This window comes from Macrobrachium nipponense, chromosome 28, assembly GCF_015104395.2.
Source record: "Macrobrachium nipponense isolate FS-2020 chromosome 28, ASM1510439v2, whole genome shotgun sequence".
Classification (NCBI taxonomy): domain Eukaryota; kingdom Metazoa; phylum Arthropoda; class Malacostraca; order Decapoda; family Palaemonidae; genus Macrobrachium; species Macrobrachium nipponense.
Window position 1 is genome coordinate 10,741,668 of NC_087217.1, and position 26,905 is coordinate 10,768,572.

Consider the following 26,905-nt stretch of genomic DNA (forward strand, 5'->3'; position numbering starts at 1 on the left):
TGCATTATTTGTATGCATATGAGGGATTCTAAGGTCCATTGATCTGCGTAGTGACAGTTGAAAGGAATACGTTTCCCTGAATCTTGTTTTATCATATCAGAGATTTGTAATATTTAAACTTGAGCCCTGGACTGCTTAAATTTGATGGCTTTTTAATTAATATTATTGATAAATATACGCAGAAATTAATATTTAGTTTTATACATGCTTTGTATATTTGTATGTTAACCTTCCTGAAGATCTTAGCCTTATTTGTGACTGAATTTTGTGATTGAAATTTCTCTCTTACTACTATCCATCGACAGTTAATCATCTGATGGTTCTTGTTCCTTTTGTTTATATTTTTACCATTCTTTTAATGTCTAACTTGGGACTCAGTGTGCAAAAGTGCTTGGTCATGAACCTTTGCATGTTATTTTCATATGGTATTTGTTTATATGTACTAAAATCAAGGATATCATCTGTGATTTTTTTTTAGCATCATTTCTACTTTCTAGTAAAAGTGATTACTATTGGTAACAAATCTTTTCTGATATCTTACTATGATATACTTCATACAGGTCAGGAAAGTAGGCAAGCCTACGTTCTTGAATCAATTCCTGCCAGAAATAGACGTTTAGTTGAACAGGACACTCCGGGTGGCAAGAAAAGGACAGTGCCATCTGCAAGTCGCAATACAAAAACTGCTGGTTCTCCTAAGCCACCAAACCTTGAGGGAACCTCCAAGACCAAGAAAGGAACAATAGACAATCCAAAGGTTCAAGCTGTTGATGAGGGAAGGGAAGCATCGCCTGTAAATATCACTGTACAGATACCTGCGATGGAAGTGAAAACGAAGAGAAAGTCAGAAAATCGTGAAGGAAGAGTTAGGATTAAGAAACCAAAGAATTCTGATGCAAGACCTACAATAACTAATGGCTTTAATGACAACAACAACAATACTAATAATAATAATGAAGCCAAATCCGATGCTAATGTAAGTTTACTTTTATTATTCTAGTCTATTTGTGTACTGCATCTTTATTTTAGTTAAGGGATGTTCCTTAGGTGTCGCTTTATTGTTTGTAGCATGTTCTCTTTCATTAGCATGGTTTTTTTTAGGATTGTATTCATCTTTATTTCATTAGAATGATTTTATAGAATAATCTTTGGTACCTGCTGTTTTTCTTGCCTCTTTTAGGACAGGCAAGGGAAGATGTGATCTGAGAGACATCATTTTTCCCTTTTATTAACCTCATTGAACTTTACAGTCAGTGGTAGCTATACGCAATTTTAGGTTAATAGGCTATTTTCCTGTAATTTTAACAAGTTACAGAGATTAGATATCACAGGTCAGGCCTTGCCATAGATATGCCTTTTAGTAAAGTAATTATTTGTGCAAATAAAATTACCAGTATATATTAAAATCTAGTTTAACTTTTTTCTGCATATTTTTAGTTTTGTATTCACAGGATGTCATAGACTTGTACAAAATCTGGGAGGCCAATATACCAACCTGATAGAGATTAAATCTTCAGTATAGAAATTCAATATTTTTGCTGTATTTTGGTTTTATGTAATGATCTCAGTTCATAAATTTATGCTTTCAAAGAGGGAATTGATGTAAAATGTGCTTCATACGCAGTCAAGAAATATTATCCTGGGAATACCACTGATGTAGTAATTTCAGTAACTCCCAAGACAAGTTTTGCTGCAGTATCTTCTGATATGAAATCTTGGTGTTCACTGTCCAATTTTGGCTATATTTCACAGCAGAACTGCAAATTTAAGATATTTTTTATTCTGTGCATAAAAGAGTAAAGATTTTCATTAAAAATTCTTGCCTGAAAGATGAGATCATTCTATAAATTGTATCATTGGTATTGATCTTGAACTCTGCTTGATCTCTGTTCATGTAGATAGTAAAGAAGGTGAAAAAGCACATAGAATAGCCAAATCTGCAGCAGTTTTCACTAGATCAAACAGAATTTACAATATAAATTGACAGAATTGAGATCTAATATTGTGCTGTGAATGATTTTATGAACACCCCAGAGTCTCATTCTGAGATAGAGGGTTTGTTTGAAGAATTTACTCTGAAATGAGAGTTGTAAATTGGAACTATATGAAGTTAACCCCTTCCTTACATATTTTTACTCGCTACTAAAAAAATATTTAATTGCAAATAAGTATAATTTTGGAAATACCATTACACATATAGATGCCAATAGTCCGTGGATCTCACAGGTTTAATTTTAATTCTACCGGTTTCCAGCTTGGCGCTAGTATTATCCTAATGTTGACCTCAGGTTTGTTAGTTATGAAAAATACAAATTGGTTGAAAATTTGTCATATTTTAATAAAATGGTATAGTTTTGGGTTTTTGTATGTCAAAATAGCTAGGTATTATTAATGCAGAATAACTTTGTGTTTTAAAAAAGTAGTTTGATTGCGGTGTTCCTTTATAAAGCATGTTCTCATCAATGGTAATATCTTACTCAAGTGTAGTGCGCTCCGTTAAGCTATGGTTATTTTCAAGTTTTGATGAGTGGCAGATAAGTAGTCAAGTGTGAGTATTGCTATAGTTACATGTCCTAAACGATGAAATATTTCCTAGACGTAGTTGATGTTTAGTCATTTAATTGCTTTTTTTTATACTCCAAAGTATAATCCATAAGGAAAGTCGTTTTGTTGTTTGTTGTTGGGTACATTGTAATTTTTTATTTTTGCTTCATAGTTTCTGCTCAGTATTATTGTTAGTCTCCATAACTATTTATTCCTAACCATAATTTTCCACACACTTTCAAAATATTTGGAGTTGTTACTCTCAGTATCAAAATTGAAAAAAGCAATTACTGTATTAATGAAAATGAGGACTAGTGACATCCCACAAATTACTTTCAACTTATTCTGTGTGGCATGCTTTCTTCACTTAAATTGTCATCGACCACATTCCAGACTATCTTCTAAGTTGTCATTTTTGTACTAATCATCATTATTCAATAAATAGTAGTATAATTGGACTAGTGAACAAAAAATATCAGAATCCATTATAGCTTACACAGTTGCCCTATGTGAGTAACGTCTGCCCTCGGTAAACAAAATTACTTGTAGAAGGTTACAAAATTGTGCTGTTATGAGATATGTAAAAATACTCCCTGGCAAAAGTGATCAAACTGATTTACGTTAAGACTTACAATCTTGAGCTAAATTAGTTTGATAATCTTTACCTAAGAATTTTCTTTTATGTATCTTGTGAAAACAATTTTGTACATCAGTAGGAGAGAAAAATTGATATAGGGAAGGGGTAAAAAAAAGTTATAGCTAAGCAGGAAGAGACCATTGGAAATAAGAGAAAATTGAGTCTGACATCAATGCAAATGTGGGTATACTGCACTGTTAGAAAGTCACTTTTATTTGTGTGACTTGTCAGATTTCAAACACCAGGCAGCTGAACAATGTAGTTATGAAACCACAAAAGAACCTTTGTTAAAAAACAAACCCTATGTGCCAGCCCTATGAAAATTATGAGTTTTAAGACTAGGCTGCATTATTTTAAACCAGTTATTTAAATATATAGGATAGTCATGTTAGTGTGTGTGCACATATGGTATGCCTTGGTATATTTTTTTAAGGGGAACCCTGGTGTTGATATTCACTGTGATATTCTGTTATTTAAGTTGTGTATGGATTTTATCAGTCACCATACAGTATAGTATGTTCTTGAAATATTGTTTGCATGTGTACTTTATATAAAACTTGTTTTTGTTTAGACTTGTAAACTATTGAGTATTCATTGCACAAGCATGCACTAATATTCACAGGATGTCATAAAGACTTGTACAAACTCTGGGAGGCAAATAAAAACCTGACAGGGATTAAACCTCCAGCATTTTATCTTTTTGCTGTTGTTTAAATTAGTTGTAAACATGATTACTCTTACCTGCTGTATTTTATGCACACAATACCTGATGCAAAGCATATTAAAAATATGGCATATTTTCTTTTTGAAATGGAGTGTAAATAATCCATGCCAAATTAAATTTGAAAAACTCTTGAGATGAACCTTGGAAAGGGTTATAAACTTACTTGTGCAGCTGTTGGTTATGTTTTTTAAATGTAATTATTTGGCCAACTGCATGGTTGCTAATGAAGTTATTAATATATTCATATTATGGTAATTGTACCACAAGATGTGTTAAGCAGTTTTCCCTCTCTCTACAGTGCATGGTTGTTGAGTAAGTTTGCACATGGCTTAAAAGATGCAGATACAGCTTTTTTTTAATGTATACTACACTGTTATACAGTCACTTTTATTTGCTAAGTTGCCTTAGTAGAAGACAGTATTGCTGAATTTTTGTTATCAATGTTGTCCTTTTAGAACTACACAGTTTTGTTTGGTTTTTTGTTTTTCAAAGGATGTAATTGAACCTAGCTCCACTCCGCCTATGCAAGAAATAGTGTCTCATGATCATGGATACCTAAAAGCTTCAACGTCCATTAAGACCGACTCCTTAGGATCAAAGGATCATGTCATCCAAGGATCAACCTTAATTTACAAAGAGCCTCCCCCTCCTCGTACCAAATCCCACCTAAATCAGGTAGCTTTGGTTTTTGTTTTGCTTGTTTTTCAGTGGTGCATGTATATAGCAATGACCTTTATGAATCAAATATTTATTCTTCTTATGTTAAATATGTTTCTATTTTAACATTTGTGATGGTTAACTTTTACAATGCCTCAAGCATTAAGGGAAAGTGGGGTGTCAATTAAGCTGTTATTGTTTCCTAGAAATATCCTTGATACACAGTAGATTTACCTATTTATTGCTTTTAGTGATTTGCTTGCCTCAACAGTGTAGTGTGTATTGTAACCTAATTAATTTGTTACGGTGAAAATTACCAGTTTAGTAGAATTGATAGTTTTGATTAAATGAAAGCCTACTTAGGGATAACACTTCCCTTTAAATTTTATTAATAAAATTGACTTCACGCTTTGTGATTTGTTTGTTCATTATGGTTGTAGATCCAATTAAATCTCACGACATTGATGATGTAATCATAAAAGAATGTAAACCTAACTTTATTCAGAATTTTTCCAGAATCCTTCCCATGAAATCCTTTTCCTATAGTGTGGATTTTTTTCAAAACTTTTTATTTCTTGAAGTTAGCTTAGCCAAACAATTTATCCGGTGTACCTCATGTGATGGGTTGTAGATATCACCTATGGTTTGTGGCATCCCTATGGCCCCCAGCTGCACCCACTTTTTTTTTTTACCTCGATCTCACCTCAATTGCGCTTCCTTCGGTCTTGCTGTCCTATCACCCTGGTTCCCTCTTTTCACAATGTAAAGCACTGAATAGCCAAAAGTATCCCAGTGCTTTGCTTTATATCTAAGTTTCATAAATCAGTCAATCAATAACAATAGATATGCAGAATATAGATTTAATGGTTGTTATGTCTTTTGATTAATTAGCTAAAGTATTAAACCTTTTGTTACTCTTAGTTTTAAGATTTTGTAACCTTAAAAATTTTAATAAATTATTTTGTTAGGTTTATGCTTAGGACTATTTTGGTGATTGGGTTGAATTTAGTTATCAAATATTATGGAAGAAGTCAAATACCTTTCAGTCAGGTATGAGGGCTTGTGTTTAAAAGACATTTTAGTTATAACTTAAGTTAGGCAGATTTTTTATTCAAATCAGAAAGTACTGTCATATCTGATATATTTCTTTGTACATGAAAAAGTTTTGTCAAATAGTAGTACATGTTAGAAAAATCTCCCCATTCAAGATTTTCATATCATTAAGTTTGAACCCTTTAAGCCAGCCTTCCTTGTGTTTATTGGTTAGTTAGAGCTACCTAGTAGTTATTTATCAATCCAATAATTTGATACTTGAAAGTAATGGTTCCAGTGTAACAAATATTTGTGATCCATTACTTTGTTGAGGAAAGTTTTATTGCATAGATAATGAAGCAATTCAGAACTTGTAAGTTTTCAAATAAAATTTTGAATATATACTGTACTTTAGAACTGATCGTTTAACAGATTTTCAGTTTTACAATGCCTAGTAGGTTCTAGAATCTTAAATCTTCAATATTTTTATTTTTACTTTGTTTCACTTTCCTTATTCATGTTCCCCATTTTAGGTTACAACAGTTGGCAATGACAGTGGTATAGGAAGCTGCATTAGTGTTTGTGTTAAAGAGACTCCAGAGGAAGATAAAAATACGCTTCTTCATCAACACATGAATCAGGAATTGGAGGGTGAAATTGTGAGTACTAACTATGCTTTTTTTGTGTGACTGCTATAAAGAAAACTAGGTTGTCTATAATATTTAGGAGACGTTGTTTAACGGTAGATATACTCCTATGTAGTTGGTAGACACAATTCAAGAATTGTAGTTAATCAGTAGAAAACAGTAAGTTGGAAAATAATGATGTATCATTCTTAGTGTTGAGGTGTTATTTACTCAAGTGACAAATCTTTGACTGACACAGATGGCCCAGGATTCTAGCTGTGATGCCACTCCACTGCCTGTGGTAGGAAGCGAAGTTGAATTCACTCCAGACCAGCAGTACAAAGTTATGCGTTCTGGTATGTCTAAGAATCTTTAAATTGTTTATGCTTATGTTTGAAAATAACATCTTTCATACTTAAGAGTTGATATACCAGTTCTTTATGTCCAATATTTTGATTTACAGCTGATCTTCCAGTTGTTTATGACCATAATAATCCTCTGACAAAATTCCAAGCTGTGTCCAGGGTCATAGAGAGAGATGAATACAAAGTGCGCAAAAAACCAAAGGGTCGAGCCAAGTTTATTGGTCAGAGTAAGGTAAGTGTTTTCGGTTCGCTTTAGTAGCATGGTAAGATGTTTATGGAATCATGACATTATCATCAGTTATTACAGCTAAACTCATTAAAATCTATTTAATTTGTTCCTATGGGAATACAAAATATATCCTTTCTATAGGATGAGTATCCTTTAGCTCAAGCTGAAATTAGTTTTTGAAAACATGGTAACAAGGTAGGAAACAAGTGGAGATGGGGTGTGATTGGGGAGTATCCCTCTCTCTCTGACTGTCATGCTAACCTCTTATTTTTTTTTTTTTTTGGCCACAGTAGAGAACAGATGTGTTACTCTCTACTGCCCATGCCATGGTGGTTGAGAACTTGCGAGTGTGTGAATGAAAATTTGCTTATTGCTGTTGAATTGAGAGTTCTTGTGTGGCTTTTGTTGCCTTTAATTTAAGAAAAAAAAAATTTTTCATTTTTTATTTATTTTTGTTTTGGCATGTAAAGGGAAAAAAATGAAGTGTTGTTACAAGGTTGTTGTTTTAGATTTAGATTTAGCTGTCCTTATGCCAGCACGGGCTCTTGCTCATAGTGCAGCCTGTAGTAGGGGAAATGATCTCCCTTAAGGGCAGTTCATGTCACCTTTAACAACTAGTGTTCACTATTTTTGTGGAGTCTACAGGGGAGCCCTTTTATAGGGCTTATTGCGAAGACTGTTTTTGGGATTCACTCCAGTAAATTAAGTTGAGGAAGGCGGAGGAGGATGAAAGGCACTCCTCAGCTTTGTCAGGGTAGGTGTGGGAAAGTGGAGGAGGATCAGAGAAACTCCCGGGATGTGTCAGGGGTTCTAAGGCCTTGTGTAAGGAGTCCAGGAGGGATTCTTTCATGCCCTCTCCCTGCCTATGGGAGAGTGGATGTACACGATCATTAGGCTGTGATCGGTTTCCTTGAATTAGGGCTGGTGCCCAGTGCTAATTCATTTCTTCCCACCGAAAGTGTTCAGCCTCACTTTTGGACAAGGCTGTATCTCATTTAGCTTGGGGGTTGCTCAGAGAGGAGATTGTGCAACCTGCTTGGTTTGCTGTATGGCTGAGAGGGGAGTAGAAGGGGCGTGTAAGGGCTTGTGCTTCGCCTGTCATCTACTTCATTGGCCGCTGAATTTTTGGTTCTGATAGTGACTTTGCTGTGTCTTACCTTTCCTTTAACTGAGTTTATCTGGTTCCATAGAGTTGTGGACTCCTGATATTCCATCATCATCCTGGGTATGAAGGTAGCTTTGGCTGAACTTATGGGTTTGGCAAAACAATCCACATCTGAGGTATGAAAATGGTTATAAGATCACTTGGTAGAGTTGATGAGCAACAACATAACTGTCTTTGTCAGCAGGTAGAGGGGGAGGGTGTCATGCACTCTTGTCGGTTGGCAGGTTTAATGTATGGGTGGATTGTTTGTTGAGTTGTCTGCATGATACATTCTTGGAAGGTGGAATGTTGTCTGCAAAATACATTCTGTTCGGGTTTTGGGGTTCTACACTGCTTGATCTGTTGACAGTCAGGTTGAATAAAAAACTACTGGTTTTTTGTTCTTCAGTTTCAGCTCCCTGGGTAGTGGGGCAAAAGATACATTTTAGCACCCTGGGCACAATGTGGATGTATACATGCATTTCCAACTTAAAAATTCTTGACAGGGTAATAAAGAGTGTTTTTATTACCTAATTCAGGTGGATCCTCATTAGTAGTATGCTTAGTGGGATCCCAGTCTGCTTGCTCTCTCTTGGTCCTTCGTGCAGAGACTTGCCCCCATGGCACACCCTTTTGTGTCAGTCACATGTTCAGGACTAGAAGGCAGTGCACTCCCTGCAAGCTTCATGCATGGAGGTTATCGAGCATCTCCGCAAGAGAGAGAATTTTCTTACTGGGCTGCAGTGAACATGTACAAGGAAGAGTGATCCGTCTTCGGTGATTGGTGTGGTAAAGGGTCTCCAGCTTGAGCATCTGTTCAGTCTGGAGGAAAAACAATTGCTCAGCCTTATCACAAGTTTTTTAATTGAAGGGGCTTGACCTCTCCCAAATGGGATGTTCCTTGGTCCTTTGGAGTCTTACCAGGGTGCTTTTCAAGCCTCTGTCTCAAGGCTGCAGACAGAGACCTTACACTTAACTGTTTTCCTCTTGGCATTGGACAGAGGAGGATGGAGGGGAGGGTTACATGACCTGTCATTTCCGATCTGGCATTTAAAAGGGCGATCTCTCTCATTCTCCTTTAGTCAGGAGGTTGTGGTGGTAACTCAGGTTCTGTCTACTATATCAGACAAGAGATTAGAGTTTCTTGACTTCTTGATCCCTTCCCTCTGAGACTTTGTAAGTGGAGATCTTGATGAGATGCTGCTATCCCCAGTGTGTGCTGATGGGTACTTTTTGAAAAGAACCCAGTCCCATAAGCCAGAGTATAAGCAACTTTTCATTAGTACAGGTAACTGCGACAAGATGGTGTCTAAGAAAACATTTCTTTCAGCTTCTTGAGTGATCAGATGGACTAACTACCTAATGGATGTCGCCCAGAAGTTTCTAGACTTTATCGTTGGGGCCTATGGTGGCTGCCCAACAGATTGTGTAGGCACATGTGAATGGAGTGTGACTGCAGTGTCCCTGAGTTTCCTTTTTATCTCTATTTTTTATTTTTTTTTAGCAGTATTTAGGATAAATTACATACTGGAGTCAGACAAGATGTAAGTGAGCACATTTGGGGCAGCCTGTCCTCATGGTAGAGTTTAGTCCTGTCACTGATCTCCAAATTTTCCATTAATTTTTGAGGGTACTCGGGCCCAGGCCTTTACTACTCTGGGCAACCATTTTGCCAGACTGGTAGGAGGTTACAGTAGTCTTGACATCCCATGCTTGCAAGGCAGCAGGGAGCATGGCAATTCTGTGGTGGTTCTCAACCGCAGTCAATTGTGGGGACTGATCTCCCTCCTTAGGTGTAAATACTAAGTAAAACATGATGGTTCTTTATTTCCACGGAAAGCCATCAGATTTCTAAAAATAAATTTTAGTTTTTCGTGTGTAAACAACCAGAGCATTTTATGTATCTATATATAATACTAAAACTGAAACATTTGTTTGTTTGGACACTGAAAGTTAAATGGGATTGGTGCGGCCTGTAGACCCCCCACTTCTTCCCCCCCTCATACCCCTATCCTTCCACCCTCCCCTCCCCAAATTTTCAACATTGTGACCCAATGGGTCATGGGTGGTCCAGTATACCTTAAAGCCACCACAGTCAGCCTGCTGAGTCCCTGCAGCCAAAGAAAAAGTATGTAACCCTTGGAGAGTGAGGGATACTCCCCTAATCACCCCATTTCCACTAATCCTCTCCTAATCACCCCATTTCCACTAATACTCTCCTAATCACCCCATTTCCACTTGGATTGTATACCTAGGAAGAATACAAATTAATTTTTTACAAATTATATTTATTTTTAAAGCTTGATGGATAGCAGTAGTAGTAGTAGTAGTAGTAATAACAAGACCATGAGTCAAAATATTTTAGTTTCATAGGTACTTTCTAAAAGTAACATCTCAGCTTTACAATCCATGATACCTCTTCACTTCTTAGCAGCAGTATGATGATTTTTTGCAGAGCTACCTTTTTGATAAATCTGAATGATTAACTGTAAAGATAGTTTACCTTAGGGTAACAAATATTTTATATTACTATATTATCTGTGGGTTATCATGTAATGATATCTTATAGTATAGCTATACTGTAAGGTTTCATTACAATTTTGTTACATATTAAATGCTAGGGCTGTGAAGCATGACAAGTTGAGGAGCTAAAATGTATTTGTTCATATACGAAACAAACCTTCGGCCTTAACATTAGGATAATACTAGCGCCAAGCTGGAAACCGGTAGAATTAAAATTAAACTTGTGAGATCCAGGGACTATTGGCATCTATACCATGTCACAGGGCATGTAGTACCCAGAATGCCCTCGGCGTCCCGTGACCAGCCAGTTACTTTCCTACTGCCTTTAAGATAGGACGTGATTATCTATCTGTTTTAAAGCCTGTTTTAGTTTGCCCTATTTTATTCATTTTGACTTTTTAATTTTTCTTTCTCTGGGTGTTCTCAGTGAGGGTGTGATCTGATAGGTATGTTTACGTTGTGAGATGGAGATTTTTGCTTCACCAACGGGAATTTCTTCTGGTTCTCGGAAGAGACAAAGGAAATGCCCTGGTGTGAGTGGGTTTCCTTGTTCAAGATTTTTAACTTCGGTGTCTACAGATCCTAAATCCAACGAGTAGTAGGTGCAGAGAAAACGTATGTACTATTACTAATCCTTGTTCAGTTTGTCGCGGTTGGTCGGTGGAACAGTGGAGGAAGTTTTATGAGAAAGGCCAGTACAAGAGAAAGGAGACGACGTCATCTTTGGATGACCAAGCGTTGTCGGCTTCTTTTGTATCAGCAGTACACCAGACTGCTCCATATGTTTCGTCGCCTGCTTTTGATTTTTCCCATACTCCTTCATCTTCTAGCGATTCACTATCGGAAACTCCAGGAGGGGTTTTGGGTAATTTTATGCATAATTACGCTCCGTTTTTCCCGGCAGGAAGGGGGGGAACATTGCCATCTTTGTTCCAGGTGCCGGCTCCCGATGCGCAGAGAATGGAAGGTACGTGGGCAGCGTTAGGCCTACCAGGCATACCAACCTTGGAGGGATTGCTATCTCATTATATGGCGTCACGATTCCAGCAGGGCTGAATGTTCCTCGTCCCCCTGGCCTGCACTTTATGGGAACTAATGACACGGCAATGTCAACAACTTCAATGTTTCCGGCGATGCAGAACGTTGGAGGTAGTTTTGCTGCACACGCAGGGCTGCCAGCAGCAGCCGCTCAGTCACTTCCTACAAGATTGGTGACATCACAACCAGCGTCACACACTGACATGGCAGACGCAATGACGTTACAGCCTACTGCTTATCGATCTACTTCGTTGCCTCCTGAGCCAAATACGCTTTCTGACTCGTTGGTACACACAGTCATGAAGAAATTACAAGTGTTGGAGGATACAGGACTTCGTGACTGATCCTCGAGCCAAGAGGAGAAGAGTGAATTCTTCTTCATCTTCGAGCCAGGACTGTCACATCCTGGTCAACAACAAAGTAAAGAAGTCAGTGGCTGGTAAGCTTAAAGCTAACGGATGAAGCCGTTTACAAGTGTTCGAACGAGCGAAAGCGTCGACGGCCGTTGGGTTAGTGGCCAACGCAGAGATGCCAGCAGAGACTACAAAGAGTCTAAGAGAGACTACACTGCCGTTGGTAAAATCAACGATGAGTGGGAAGAGTTCAACAAAGTATAAAGAACAGATACCGGTTTTGCCTGTAAGACCTTTTAAAATACGGAGAAAGGATGAGAGAGCTCCCATTAAAAGGTCGAATAATAAAGAGTTGATAACCTCGTCTGATATGTTGGTGGAAGGCGTTGTTCGACTCGATGAGGGATCAAGGCCAAATTCCCCGACGGTCGTTGGAGACGATATTAATAGAGATAGAGAGGAAATTAGCTCGGTTTCGAGATAGCCTTCATCTTGGAGATATAGGCGGGATTCTTGCTCTAGATCAGAGAAGGAGTTAGGTGGTCTCGTTCTCCTACTGACTATTCGAGATTGAGCCGTCGGCGGCCATCAGTGATCAAAGATGCCGCGGCCGTAGGGTCAGACGGCCATGAAGCACCCGGATAGGAGTGAGCTAGCGTCTCCTGTGGCTGAACACAGTACGGTAGAACCGGAGGAAGGAGAAAACCAAGAGTTTCTGGCTTCGTATGCAGAGGTGATTGATTTGATTCGTCAATTCAATAACCTTTGGGGAGCACGGAGACACCTGTATGCTTCCTCCGGGGATTGTCATGGTGTTTGGATTGAAAAAGAATACAGTGTCGTATGAATGACCTTGTTCAAGTCATGCGGAGTCCGTTTTACTACACGTAAATGCACAGATTGCTGGAAGGGATAATTCCTTAAGATCAAATAGATCATTTAAGTTTATTCCCCCCCCATGATGAAACATAGGAAATGTTATACAACACCAATGGTTCATTTGCTATCTAGACAAATTAACCCAAATGTGGTGAGGTTAAAGCCTGGATTAACCTTGGATCAATTTAAGATGGAATGCCCTTCAATAACGTGCCAGGAGGCTGCTACGTTGGAAGCAACAGCTTCTTCTGTCTTTCAGACTGCTTCTTGGTTAGATCTTTGGTCAACAGCAGTGGTGAAAATTGCATCCTCAGAAGTAACAAGAAAAGTAGTGGATGAGTCAATGTTTATCAGATTGCTACATTCAGGTTCCAAAGCAATTGTGTACTTGACAAATTTAAGTGCCAATGTTTGGGCAAATATCCTGTTAATTAGGAGAGATGCATCTTTGGTTAGATTAAGCCGCACTGTTGATTTGGATTCCCTGCTAGCAATGCGGAATGGGGATATCCTGGAGTCGCAATTGCTGTTGCCAGAGGCCATACTGGAAGAGGCTATAGATAGAAGAAGGATGGACACTAACGATAGATTAGTACAGCAGGCAGTTAGAAAAACATTAGAAGTCAAGCTAATCCTATTTAGGTTAGGCAGCAGCAAATACCTCGTAAGAAGCCAGGGAGACATAAGAAACATCCCTAATAGAGCACCAAGACCCTCTTCCCCAAAGAAGTTAGCTCATCGGCCCTTTCACAATAGAAATAACAGAGGAATGGGTTTAGGGGAAGAGGGAGAGGTTCAAGACGATAGGATGGGCGCCTCTCATCACTCAGCCACACCGAGGGGGGGGGGGGGTTCGGTTGCCTTGCCTGGCAAATCACTGGAAGGTGTGGCAGGAATTTGGAGCAGAGCAGTGGGTGGGGGATGTTCTCAAGGTCGGTTATTTGATTCCGTTCGACGTAACCCCACCCCTGACAGAACAACCATTACCTCACCTCGCTTATGCTCAGGAACCTCAGAAGGCTTTTATTCTGCAAGAGGAAGTGAAGAAGATGATTGAAGATGATGGAAAAAGGGGCTGTGGAACAAGTATCCTGGTCCCCAAAGCCAATGGGGATTGGAGTACAGTAATAGATCTGTCAACATTGAATCTGTTTATAAGAAAAACCAGATTCAGGATGGAGACTCCAAAGACGGTTCGACAAGCAGTCAGGGTCAAGGACTTTATGCTAACAATCGACTTGAAGGACGCATACTTTCAGATCCCAGTCCATCAGTCTTCCAGGAAATTTCTCCGCTTCAGTCTTGCAGAGAAAGTTTTCCAGTTCAAAGTCCTGTTCTTCGGATTGACAATGTCTCCTCAACATGGGCGCATGCTCAGGGGATCAGGCTAAGATACCTAGACGATTGGCTGGTGATAGCAAAGTCCAGAGAAAAATTACTTCGGGACAGGGTGGCCCTTTGCAGTTTTGTCACAGCTTAGGCCTTGTGATAAATCAGGAGAAGTCAAAGTTGGATCCAAGTCAACGGCTGGTGTATCTGGGTATGATTATAGACACAGTAAAAGCCAGAGTATTCCCCTGCAGACCAGAGGGTAGAGAAATGCAAACAAGTAGTGAATGCCTTTCTGGAAAAACAAACACAGCCGGCAAGACAGTGGCAGGTAGTACTGGGAATTCTAACTTCCTTGGAGAAGCTAGTACCACAAGGGAGGCTACACCTTCGATCTCTACAATGGAGGATGAAGGAGTTTTGGTCACCAACGTTAGATCACCAGTACGAGCAAATTCCCTTGTCGACAGAAGTGAGGAAAGACTTACTGTGGTGGGTGCAGGACAACAATCTGACAGTGGGTGTTCCCCTTCAGCAACCCTCCCCGGATCTCTTGCTGTTCTCAGATGCGTCACTCAAAGGTTTGGGAGCCCCATATGGAGGAGCTGATGATATCAGCAAAATGGAGTGGTGAGGACAGAGAACTCCATATAAACGTGTTTTAGTTAAAAGCAGCATTTCTAGCACTTCAGGAATTCTGGGAGAGGGTGAAGGGGCAATCAGTGGTATTGGTGTCAGACATCAGGGCCAGATATAGTCCAGGAAAAAGAAACAGTGGCCGACAAGTTGAGCCGGAGGGACCAGATCCTGGGAACGGAGTGGTCCTTGCATCAACAGGTAGTGGACAGAATGCTAATATTGCGGGAAAGGCCGATCATAGACCTATTCGCAACCAGGTACAACAAAAACTTGGAAGTGTATTGTTCAGTAGTCCCAGACGTAGAGGCAGTAGCAGAAGGTGCGCTACAACACCCATTGGACAATCTGGACATTTACGCATTTCCTCCATTTTGTCTAATCCGTCAGGTTCTGAACAAGGTAATGCGGTCTCAGAACCTCAAAATGACTAGTAGCGTCTTTATGGCCAAAGGTGGAATGGTTTCCGGACCTCTTGGAACTCCTGATAGACGTGCCAAGAGAGTTACCTCCATGGAACAACCTACTATGTCAGCCACACGTGGAGAGGTACCACCAGTCGGTGAAGTCCCTATCACTTCACAGATGGAGACTGTCAAGTATCTCCTGCGAGCGAGAGGTTTTTCTCAGAAAGCAGCAACACAGATGGCAGGAAATATCAGAAAGTCATCTGCAGCAGTATACCAAGGGAAATGGTCAGCATACTGTGATTGGTGTTGTAGAGGGAATTTGTTTCCACTCACTCAGGACAGAAAGGCATATGTCTATCTGCTGTAAAGGGGTACAGGGCTGCTCTAGCCTCGATCTTACGCATGGAAGATGTGGACATTTCGTCTTCATGGGAGCTGGCTATATTAATGAAGAGTTTTGAGCAGTCCTGTTCGCCAAAGGAACTAAAAGCCCCAGATTGGGATTTGACCATGTTACTGAATAGTCTTACAAAACCCCCCTACGAACCATTAAGGCAGTCCACAGATAGGAGCTTGACCCTGAAGACAGTCTTCTTATTGGCCCTAGCCTCAACCAAAAGGGTAGGGGAACTGCATGGTCTGTCATATGTGGTAGAGCATTCGAGAGAGGTTGGAAGTCGATGGTATTCAAGTTTGTTCCAGAATTCGTAGCCAAAACTCAAAACCCATCAGTAGCGGACGGCAGATTCGACTCCTTTTCCATACCTTCTCTGGCAGAATTCGTAGACAATGACAAAGAAGAGATGCTCCTGTGTCCCGTCAGGGTACTAAGAGAGTACTTAAGAAGGACAAGGCACCTCAGGCTGGGGTGCCGGAGGCTGTTTGTAAGTACAGGACAGAACAAAAAGGAAGTGCCCAGGAATACAATATCGTTTTGGCTAAGAGAACGATCAGGAATGCATACGAGTATGGTATACTTTTCAGTAGCAACACACTCCTCTTGGTAATAGGGAAAGAGAGGGGTGATAATAGATCCAGATACAAGGGACCGGTGTGGTTTAGGAGCATGGAGAGTTCTCCATCTTCCGTAATGTAATAAACCATGGCATCGTACGAGCACCCAGTGAGGGAAACCAATAGATTCTCATATATCTTTGGTTAAAGGGTTAATATTCCATTGTCTTAGAATACACCTACTATTCGGAAATGGATAAAGGTGGCAAACTCCCAGTCAGTTATAGAGACTTACCTCCCACGAATAAGTAAGTCTATCCTAATGTTAAGACCAAAGGTTTGTTTCGTATATGAACAAATGACAAATTATTAACCAATTTGTATTTTTCATAACTAACAAACCTGAGGTCTTAACAGATAAAAGCCCACCTCTAACCACCCCTCTAGCAGTCTAAACGGGTTTGGAAGAGTAACTGGCTGGTCACGGGATGTCGAGGGCATTCAGGGTACTTCATGCCCCGTGACCTGGTATAGATGCCAATAGTCCCTGGATCTCACAAGTTTAATTTTAATTCTACCGGTTTCCAGCTTGGCGCTAGTATTATCCTAATGTTAAGACCTCAGGTTTGTTAGTTATGAAAAATACAGATTGGTTAAAAATTTGTCATATTTGTTTTTGTAGAATTTTAGTTTTCATACAATCAACTTACCTGTCAGATATATACATAGCTAAGACTCTGTCGTCCCTATGTATATATCTGCCAGGTAAGTATGTATGAAACTTTATTGTATTATAACAATATCATTTTATACTGTAATATACTTTTGATCAGTAGTTTCTCACTAAATTTATTATTCATTTTAGTACTACAATTTATATTGCTGTCCATTAATGGTAACCATATTGCAGTACTTACTGATTTTATAATTAACCTTTTGAGATTCAAAGGGACCTACTTAAATTTTCTGTAGACAATCACAAGTGCCTTATGAGAATATTATTTTTCTTTTACTGCTTGCTGTAAAATTACTTTTCTTTTCTCAGCCAAACAACAGTTAGGAATATTATGACCTCAGAATCTCAGTGGGTTGATATTCATTCTTGCTTTTGGCTGGGTACCTGTATGAGACTTTTATTTCAGGCTGAGAAAGAGATGGCTTTGAAGCTGATCACGGAAATTAGGTCACAATCAGTAATGTCATTAGATCCGTTGGAATGCAAGATCTGTCACCCTTCACGGCTTTTCACAGCCCTTTCAACGTTGCTGTCACATTATCGCAGCCATGCAGGTGAATTGTGTAGTGGAGTTTTGAGAAAATTTTGGCCTTTTAAGTTCATCCTTTAATGTTCACAGGCATTCTGTCATATTTATTTTTAAAGAATCTTACTGTAATGTTGATGACATATAATTCTTTCTTGAAGAAAGTTTTTGTTGACCCAGACTTCGAGTTCTTTCCAAAGGTAATATTTTCTTATTAAACTTTCCAGGGATAAGGCCTTATGAATGCCGCATTTGTGAAGCAGTATTTACTAGACAGCATTCTCTCAACTACCATATGCTCATCCATACAAATCAGACACGCTTTACTTGTGTGGACTGTGATCGCAAGTTTCGCCACCCCTCACACTTCAAGGAACATCGCAGAAGGCACACCGGAGAATCTCCGTACGAATGTTCCGATTGTTTAATGAGGTAGGGTATTTCTTGCATAATTTTTTTTTATTATTGTTGTGAACGGTGAAATAAGGTTGGTTATTCAGTTTCAGATTTCATTTCTAGAATTCTATGAGATATCTAAAAACTATTTGAACTTTATTTCAAGTTTGATACGGAATTATTTCGTGCTTTTTATTCTTTAGTGTTTAGTTTGTTTGAATTCAATTTGATCAATATAGGCAAACAAGCAGACATGAAACCGGAAGGGCAAAATACAAAATGTGATTTTTTGAGAGGTATTTCTGAGGGGGAACTGTGAGAATTTGAAGCTGCATGTCAACATAACTGGCCTGAGATTGCTTGTCAATTTAGTAGTATGGATGAAGACCAACCACAGATGTGAAGATTACTCAAACTTTATGTACCTTGACTTTGATTAAGTATTGCTTGTATATGGCTGGCCTGAGCCAAGACACAGCATAGAAGAGGAGTTGTCCTTTTAGCTCTGGCCTGCCTGTTGAGTCTTCCCCATCAGGTCTCACTCTTTTTGATGAGGCTATAGCTGTATGAGTGCAGTTTTTACTGTTAGGTCCCAGAAAAAGGATTGGCTGAATGGCTCCTGTGGATGCTTGATCAAACGTCCCAAGAGATTTGACTGCTGATCTTCAGGCAGACTGGCTGAATTAATAAATTAGGTTTGACAAGTTCCATATTATGCCGAAACCTTTTTTCTGACTTTTGCAATACCTAATAGGCAGATCTTTATCCTAATGGCTGAAAAAGACAACTTCTGTGTGTATCTGAGGAAGATACAAATAAGTCTCAGTTCATGGAATAGAGGCTTCCATTACAGAAGTATTCCATTCACTTTACCAGGCTGCAATCCTTGCTCATTTCTCGTAGTAAAGGTTCATTACTGAACTCCTGCAGTGTGTGCTTGATAATTTCCTGTGTGAGTTTGAGGGTGTCCAACTAGTCCTGAACCCTCTGATGGTAGGGGTTGTTTCAGCAACTTCCATGTAGGCAGTGACCTTGGGAAGTCCACAACTAGCCAGAAATTCTGAAAGCCACCCCTATATTGGTCAGGTGGGGCCCATAAGAATCATGTAGAAATTGCTGAAATTCAAATTTCACCAGAAAACAACAGATGAGGTTGATGGAAGGTGGGTGGACACCCTGGCCAATCACATAGTTGATTCAAGGTTTTTTTGGGTGGCATTCTCATGAAGAAGCAAAATCCTGCTTCTTGGTAAATATCAGTTGGGATATATCAAATTTAGGCCAAAAGCCAACCAGTAGGACCTATTAGGTCATTCAGTGCTGAAACACAAATTGACAGTGAAAAGGTATGAAAGGTGTAACAGGAAGAAGACCCACACAGTTGCACTATGAATCAATTGATAGAAAAAGGTGGAAAGTAAGATGGAATAAAGAGATATTGAATGGAGGTACAATAAAAGTAATGAAAGGGGCTTGAAGCTAGGGGCCGAAGGGATGCTGCAAAAAACCTTATGTAATGACTACAGTGCACCATATGAGGTGCACTGATGGCATAATTTACTAGAATAAAGATGACTAGCTTACCTTTTACGTTTTGTACCGATTTATTCTTTGTAAATATGTTTTAGTCATTAAATAAATACATGCAGACACTGTTGTTTTCAACTCACTTTCTCTCTCTGGTCCTTACATACTTTGTTTTAATTTTTTTTATCAAGCATGTTTACATGGCTCAGTATCTTTAGGATGCTAGTTTTTTAGATTTGGTAACACATAGATTAAAATGGATTTTCCCTATGGTAATACAAACTATTGACTTTTATCAAATGTCTTTCAGCACAAGCTGGAAGCTACTTGCAACTTGGTAACGAGGTTTTTAAACTAAATAATTGACCAGGAATCATGACTTCCCTTGCAAGGCAGCCAGGATCCAGGCAATTACGTGGTGGTTCTTATGTTAGTCTAAGGGAACTGACCTCTGACTAAATAATAGGTGATGGTTTGTATTCCTCAAGGAAAAAATAATAAACTGTAACAATTTCCTGTTTGCTAGGTATACAACCTAGAGCCTTTAACCCTTAATGGACAGATTGATCCTCGGGAGCAGTAATAACAGGTTTGGGGTGGTGGACGGATTGATTCTGTAGAAAAACAATTATTAAGCACCATCAATTTAGAAAGAATCAGGCCAGAAACAGGTGCCAATATTTCTATTGCCCATGAATTTACTAATGGCAACTTTTACACTGACTAAAACCATGGGCGTCTCAGGACTTTAGTTCTTCTTGTAACTTCAAGGGGGAATGTATTATGTCTCTGTCTCACAGGACATCTTTTTTGTAAATTTGCTCGTAAATATACCAAGGGGTTGCTGTTGTTTTTTATTCTTGTCTTTTATAATATGTTGCTTGTAAATGTAATTTTACAAAGAAAAGTGCAAATAAATATTAGAAAAAACATGGAAAAGTAAAAAAAAAAAGTTACTGAATCTTTGTACTCAGTAAATTTATGTAAATATTTTTCAACAAATATGCTAAGAATTTGTTACTGATTTTATTTCTTATCTGTTTTGATATTGTGTGAGCAGTAATTATAATTTTACAAAAAATAAAATTATTTATTAGAAAAAACATATGTTGATAAAATTTATGATTGTCTTATAAAAGAGGCCTCACAGTGGGTTGTAAATAGTCATTTTCAACTTCTCGTGGAAGGTAGGGAAAATTTTTTATTCCGACCACAAAGTGTACCCAGCCTGAGGAGCTGCATATTGATATATTTACCCGTCCAGTAAGGGTTAATCTTTAGTCCCATCTTAGGTGCCCCACTCAGTCTCTACAGCCAAAGGAAAAGTGAATGCAACAGTTAGTGAGTGAGAGAGACTCCCCCACTCACCTTCCATCTCTGCCTGTTTATACCTTGTTGCCAAGCTTTGAGTGGCTTCCACCTCACACTATTACTCTGGTTTCTATGCCTAAAAAAAATTTAAATTTATTATTCAGAATAATTAATGCTTTGTATTATTTGGGATAGAGGAGTTTAGAAACCTTTGGTTTTTAGTAAACGCAGAATAAGGCAGCTTCAAAGCTAAGTGTCTCCTTGGCTGCAAATAACTCCTGTTAATTTTTATTGCCATTTTGCTAATTTGCCTTCTGATCTCTTAATTAATGTCTGTCAAACTCTCTAGTAGCTGTCCTGTTTATAGGTGAAGTTCATTCATGTCCAGATTTCCATATACTTTTCTTGTATTTTAGAAGTTGGGTTTCTTTTGTAGGGTATTGTTATAAACAAGATGAAAATCATTTATGACTTCACTATTAACATTATTATTTACATTTTCCATAATATGGCGTTATGTATTTTAGGTTTAAGACCCGCAACACATATAAAAGACATTTGCGGACACGCCATGGGAAGCTTTTAACAACTCAGGGTGCCATAATCATTCTGTCACAAGAGGAAGCAGATCGTATGAAGAAGACTCAAGGAAGGAAGCCTCGCCGCCCTCGCCAGCCTTTACAGATAATTAGCCCTGAAACTGCTGCCCAGATGGAAGAAGAGCAGATTTGGACTGATTTTGAAGAAGGAGATCATGAAGATGAGTTTGAGTTTGAAGAGGAAGATGATGATGATGGAGAGGAGCATTCACCTTTAGATCTGACCAAGAAAGTTGGACAGGGGAAATTTGAATCCATTCCTCTGACACAGTTGAATGGAACTATTTTCGAAAATATGGGAGTGCAAGCGATGCCTAATGGCAAAACAGGCTTCTTATTGAGGCCAAAAGTGAGTGTGAGCAAGAATGAACTGATGCCTAATCTTGGAATTTATGTTAATCCTAATAATGTGAGCAAAACTGCTCAGATAACAGAGGAAGAAGTTGAGTTTAATGAAGAAATGAAGGGTGCAGTTGAGAATACAGTGGAGGATGTTCACACCTATGTCTTCCACTCAACATCACAAAATAATGCTGTGACAAAATTTAATGTTATGCCTAACCATGGAATTTATGTTGATCCCAAAGGTGTGACCAAACCAGTTGACGTAAAAGAGAAAGATGTTGAATTTAAAGATGTATCAGGTGCTTTGGAGAATGTAGTGGAGGATGTTCGAACATATGTCTTCCATCCAACATCTCAGAATAATTCTGTGCCGAAAGTTAATGTTAAGTCTTCATGGAATACTGTAAATATTGACTTGAAGAATTTAGAGAGAGCCACTAACTCGCCCTCAGAAAGTGTTGTGTACTGTGATAAGCAAACTGTTTTGGAAAATGATCACACTAATAAGGGACCAGTACCAGCAACAACTGTTCTGACTGGTAATTCTGCTGATTATTTGGGAGATAATATAAATCCTGAAGAAGTTATTACAATATGCGCTGGTGTGGACAGTGGAGGAAAAGATGTGGTATTGTCTCCTCTAGTGGAAACACATACAAGCAGTACTGGAGTAAAACCCGACTTCTTTACTGTCAAGAAACCTTTGAAATGTTATGGCCGTCCTGGGTATACCACCACAGACAATAGCAATAATGTTCTGTCGTCAGGTGGTGCAACAGTAACCACAAATCAAGTTGATTCTCAGAGTTCTGGTGTATATTTCATTGTTCAAGGTCAGGATGGTAGGCTGGCTAAGGTATTTCATCAAAGTAATGGCTCTGTTAGTAAGCCCAGTCAGCAGATAACTGTTCAGTCAACTGGTTGCAAGTTAAAGTCTTCTAATGATTCTCTACAAATGTCATTAAAAAATAAAACCAAAGCAAAACCTGCCAAATCAGAGTCCAAAATTACGAGAGAATGTGTGACTGCTCAGTCTGTAAAGCCTTCAGTTGTTTCGCCAAAGGTAATTTATAAACCAATCAAAACTGTAACTCGCAGAAATATAGGTGTAAGTCCAACAAGTGATAATAAGATAATCATCAATAAACAGGTTGTGAATAATGTTGTGGTGAAAAATCACATTGTGCAAAATGGAAGTTTAGTAAAAGTGAAATGTGAAGAGAGAGATGCATCTCTGCATAGGAAATCAACTTTACCAATAGTATCTGTTGTACCTGTGACTAGTGCTATACATTCATCTCCAATAATAGTTACATCAGGAACTTCTCTTAACAAGTCGGCCAGTTTACCCGCTGTAATAGCAACGTCTGTAGGAACCACATCCAGTGTAGTGGAACCACCATCCAGTGTAGTTTACACATCAGTTTCTCCTAGCTCAGTGTCACTAAGTGCAATGCAGAGTCATCAAACACCAGTAATTTTGTCAAGTTCAGATATAGTAACCTCAGTAACACATATTCCAAGAAATGCTTCATCCAGGGTGTCAGGAGGTGAAACCAGTCAGAAGGCAGTTTTGACTTGGCAGGGTCAACCATCTGCAGGGAATGTCATAGCACAATGTATGAACGGCACATCTACAGTGATGAGGAATAAGGCAGATATAGATAATGGTATCTTGTATACTGGTGAAGATTCATTTGTTGCTGTTAAAGAGGAACTATTATTGGAAAATGTACCTGTTAAAGAGGAACTATTATTGGGAAATGTAGAAATTATCGACAACCTTGATAGTAACCATCATATGAATGTAGCAGTAAATGGCATTGTGCAAAAGGATGGTACTGTTACATTTTCTAGTTCAGATGTGAAACTGGAGTCTGATTTAAACTCTAATGCACCTTATGTAGACCCTTTAATACAAGATTAGTTACCACTTCAAGTAGCCTCAGGCATTTCTAAGTTAGTTGAAATTCCTCATCAATGAATTTATTGCCATTGACTGAAACGTCCTGCAATGCCTTGCATAATCTGTCCATTATATCTGGTCCTTCTGCCACAGTTTAAGTTAAGGCACTTGCTTGTAATTAAGGTGTGATTACTTAGTTAAATTACCTACTGATTTGCATTTGCCAATACCATGACATTTACTTTAAAATATTGTATTACTTATCGGTTTTGTGTCCTTTGGAATCCTGATGTTCGAGAAGTGTGTGGTAACTGAAGCAGAAATACTAAACACATGATATATTACTCTACAGTAAGAATAAATTTGAATTCATACTACCAACCATGCTCATTTTGGTAGATTATACAATGATTATTTGAGAAATGATTGTTATATTAACAAAGCAGGCTTAGTTTAATAAGCTTTTCTTTTTATTAATTTTTTACATACTTTATAGTGTGGGTACTCGAGTAGAAATGGAATTGTTGGTATCTGGAGTATTTTCTGCATTTTATTAGAAATATTTACCAAGGTTCAGGTTAATGCTTCAGTCACATCTTCATATTGCAGCTCTGTTGTCTCTCTATATTACCTAGTAGGTATTCTTTGTGAACAATTGATTAACAGAAAATATTTGTATTTTGAACCTTAAAGCTAATGCTGAATATAGAATGATATCATCTCACAATATTTTTGTTACCACATATGTATGAATGTTGGGCATTTTTGAAGTATATAAGGATTTATGTATGAGTATTAAGATGGTGTGTTTATAGCGAGTAATTTTTATCAGCTGTAGGACTAGTCTGGCAAATGTTAGTTTTGATGAGATTTTAGTGAAGAGTTTTCTTTAGTTTCTCCTGAAGGAAATGGAGGTTTTAGTGTACCTTTATAATGGATTCGTGTTACTCATAGCTTTCTAATATAATAAGGCAAAAACATGAAAAGTATATTTTTATACTGCATTTATATACTCCACTCAAGATCAATCTTGTATTCAGTATATTCGTGTGTGTGTATGTACATGTACGTAAGTATTTCCTTCTTAATGTTGATGTGATCTTCAGTACTATTCTTGTGATAATAGATTGTAAGGGAGGTTGGCAAAAGTCTTTGTAATGTCTAAGACTATGAGATATGAGGTTAAAAACACTAAAAGCAGTGTTATAAGGGTACGTATTGCTTTTATTTACTGCATTCAGTTTGGGACTTTTTATTGTCCTAAAGGTATATGGTGTTGTTTCTGCTGAAGAAAACTGTAATGCTGTACTCAGTGAGCTGAAGCATGGAACTATGGTATAATTTATATGGTTTTGAGTTATAATGGGTATTTCATCTTGTGATATATACAGTACTAGTACTGTATTGCAGTAGTTCCTTACAGGGAGATTATGCAATCAAAATCTTGGAGCATATCTTTATAAAAAAAGAAAAAAAAAAGTTAATTTAGAGAGGTTGGCTGTACAGCTTGGCACTTAATATCTGTATAATATCTATAATAAACAATGATCATCAATTATCATAGGCTTTCATGAAAACTTTACAGTACGTAAAGTTCTCACATATGTATAAATGTTGAAGATAAGCTCAAGTTGCATTATAATCATCGATGGAGTAGTGCACAGACACACAGTATGTTTGTTTATTTTTCTTTAACTTGGTTGTGATGTCTATCTCTTATGTTGCATAAACTATTGTCATATAACACATTACATTCAGTGAAAACGCCAATGATTATGTTTGGGTAAATGAGAATGTACTGTTGTATAATAATGAAAATTAAGTTATTTTATACTGCATTGCTGCAAAAAGAAAAAGTCCATTTATTGATGAGACTGCCTGGTTTGTTAGTTTTTTGTTAGCTAGAAATGTATTCTTTATTGCACACCTCCTGCAGACATCAAATTATGACAACTTCAAACACAAAGCATCTGCTGTGATAGTTAATTCATAGCTCTAATAGGTATGCTGGATTATCATGTAATATGATCATTACTATCTGAAGTAAAAGTAGAAGTGCAGTGTAGGAAAAATCACCCTATATTTGTAGCACACCAAAGGGCAGTGCAGCTTTTTCACTGAAAGCATGATGTGTATGTTTTACAAACAAGAGAAAGATGTACCTGTTGATACTAATCTAGTTATTTGCATTAGCCTATAATGCTTGATTTAGTATGTTGCATAATTGTGGTGTTCCATGAGCATTTGAGTTCACCAAGTGTAATTTATGGTATTGATAAGGAAGTTTAATGCCTAAGTTTATTCTTCTAACTTACAGTGAAAGAAAGTCAAGCATTTTTTATAAACTGTAATTGTGAAATTTCTTGTATTTGTCAGATGTATGTACATACTTAGTTTTTGTGATTACTGCCACTTGTTCATTGATTTATTTTTTTATTTCAAGATATTTTATTTTCAATATTACTTGTTTAACTTGTCAATTAATTATAGGTTTCAAAGACTAGCCATGAAATGGAATTCTGATAGTTATTTGCAAATGTAAAATTTTTCTTTGAAAATCCTGTATCCTTTTAGGCCCTCCTCCTCTTGATGTCTTCCCAAGGGATATTTTGGTCCTGGTTGTGTTTGTGTGATGAATTTAAATTTTAAAATGTGGGTTTTTGCAGCTTAAATAAATTGTACAAAGATCAAGAAGTGCCTTATTAGGTGCCAAACCTTCTGAATTAATTCAAAGTGCCTTCATTAAAAAGCTGAAGTACATTTCATAATGATGCAAGTGAATTGGAATTTAGGTTTTCCAGAGAAGAAACCTTGCATCAAAAAATATACTTAACTACAATTTTCTAATGAATTATTATTATTATATAAAGGATTAGTTACTATACCTGAAATGATACTAGATAGAATGTTCTCACTTTTTCTTGTGACACTGAATGCTCTGTTTTGTTAGTGTAGCAGCTGGTGTGTTTGTGTGCCTTTGTGTTTGTGAGAGTACTTTGCATGAGGGAAAGAATTAAAAAGTACAAGTGTAAACAATAGCCAAATTCTGTAGGACAGTGCATTATGAATGTACTTTGTACACTCAGATCTACAAGTGTGCTAATACATTGTGAGGGTCAGTATAAAGCATGTATAGCTTAGCAATAATAGAATCTTTGTACCATTATATATGATACATTCTATATAAACTTATATTCTTTTATACTTTAGTAAACATTGATATACATAGTTGTTGTGTTCTTTACCTGCACATTTTTCATTTGAGGATGTAGCAAACAGGTAAATTTATAATCAGTGAAAGTAAGAAGTTTAATTTGTGTTAATTACAGATTTGTGAACTAGAATTTGTTTGTGGTATGAAAGCTAGATTTATGTTCACAAAATGTTTGGTGGACTGGATCCCTGGAATTAATGACTTTCCCACCTGACTTCAGATACGAAAGAAAATGGGGCTAAATCTGTTGAAGTTTCCATATCAG

At 37.8% G+C, this 26,905-nt stretch overlaps 1 protein-coding gene across 6 annotated transcripts in view; it reads left to right on the forward strand.

Moving 5' to 3' along the window:
• The window catches only part of LOC135201406 (uncharacterized), a 35,390-nt gene extending 8,736 nt beyond the window's left edge, over window positions 1–26,654 (forward strand). For 5 of the 6 annotated variants that reach the window (XM_064230302.1, XM_064230304.1, XM_064230306.1 and 2 more), the window contains exons 4-11: window positions 561–976; window positions 4,398–4,580; window positions 6,128–6,253; window positions 6,480–6,576; window positions 6,684–6,817; window positions 17,223–17,370; window positions 17,570–17,774; window positions 21,104–26,654. In XM_064230302.1, coding sequence (XP_064086372.1) covers window positions 561–976; window positions 4,398–4,580; window positions 6,128–6,253; window positions 6,480–6,576; window positions 6,684–6,817; window positions 17,223–17,370; window positions 17,570–17,774; window positions 21,104–23,447 — 3,653 coding nt within the window. In that variant the 3' untranslated portion in view covers window positions 23,448–26,654. The remainder of the gene's footprint in view (window positions 1–560; window positions 977–4,397; window positions 4,581–6,127; window positions 6,254–6,479; window positions 6,577–6,683; window positions 6,818–17,222; window positions 17,371–17,569; window positions 17,775–21,103) is intronic. The other variant, XM_064230307.1, reaches the window with a different exon arrangement.
• Window positions 26,655–26,905: the final 251 nt, after the last annotated feature.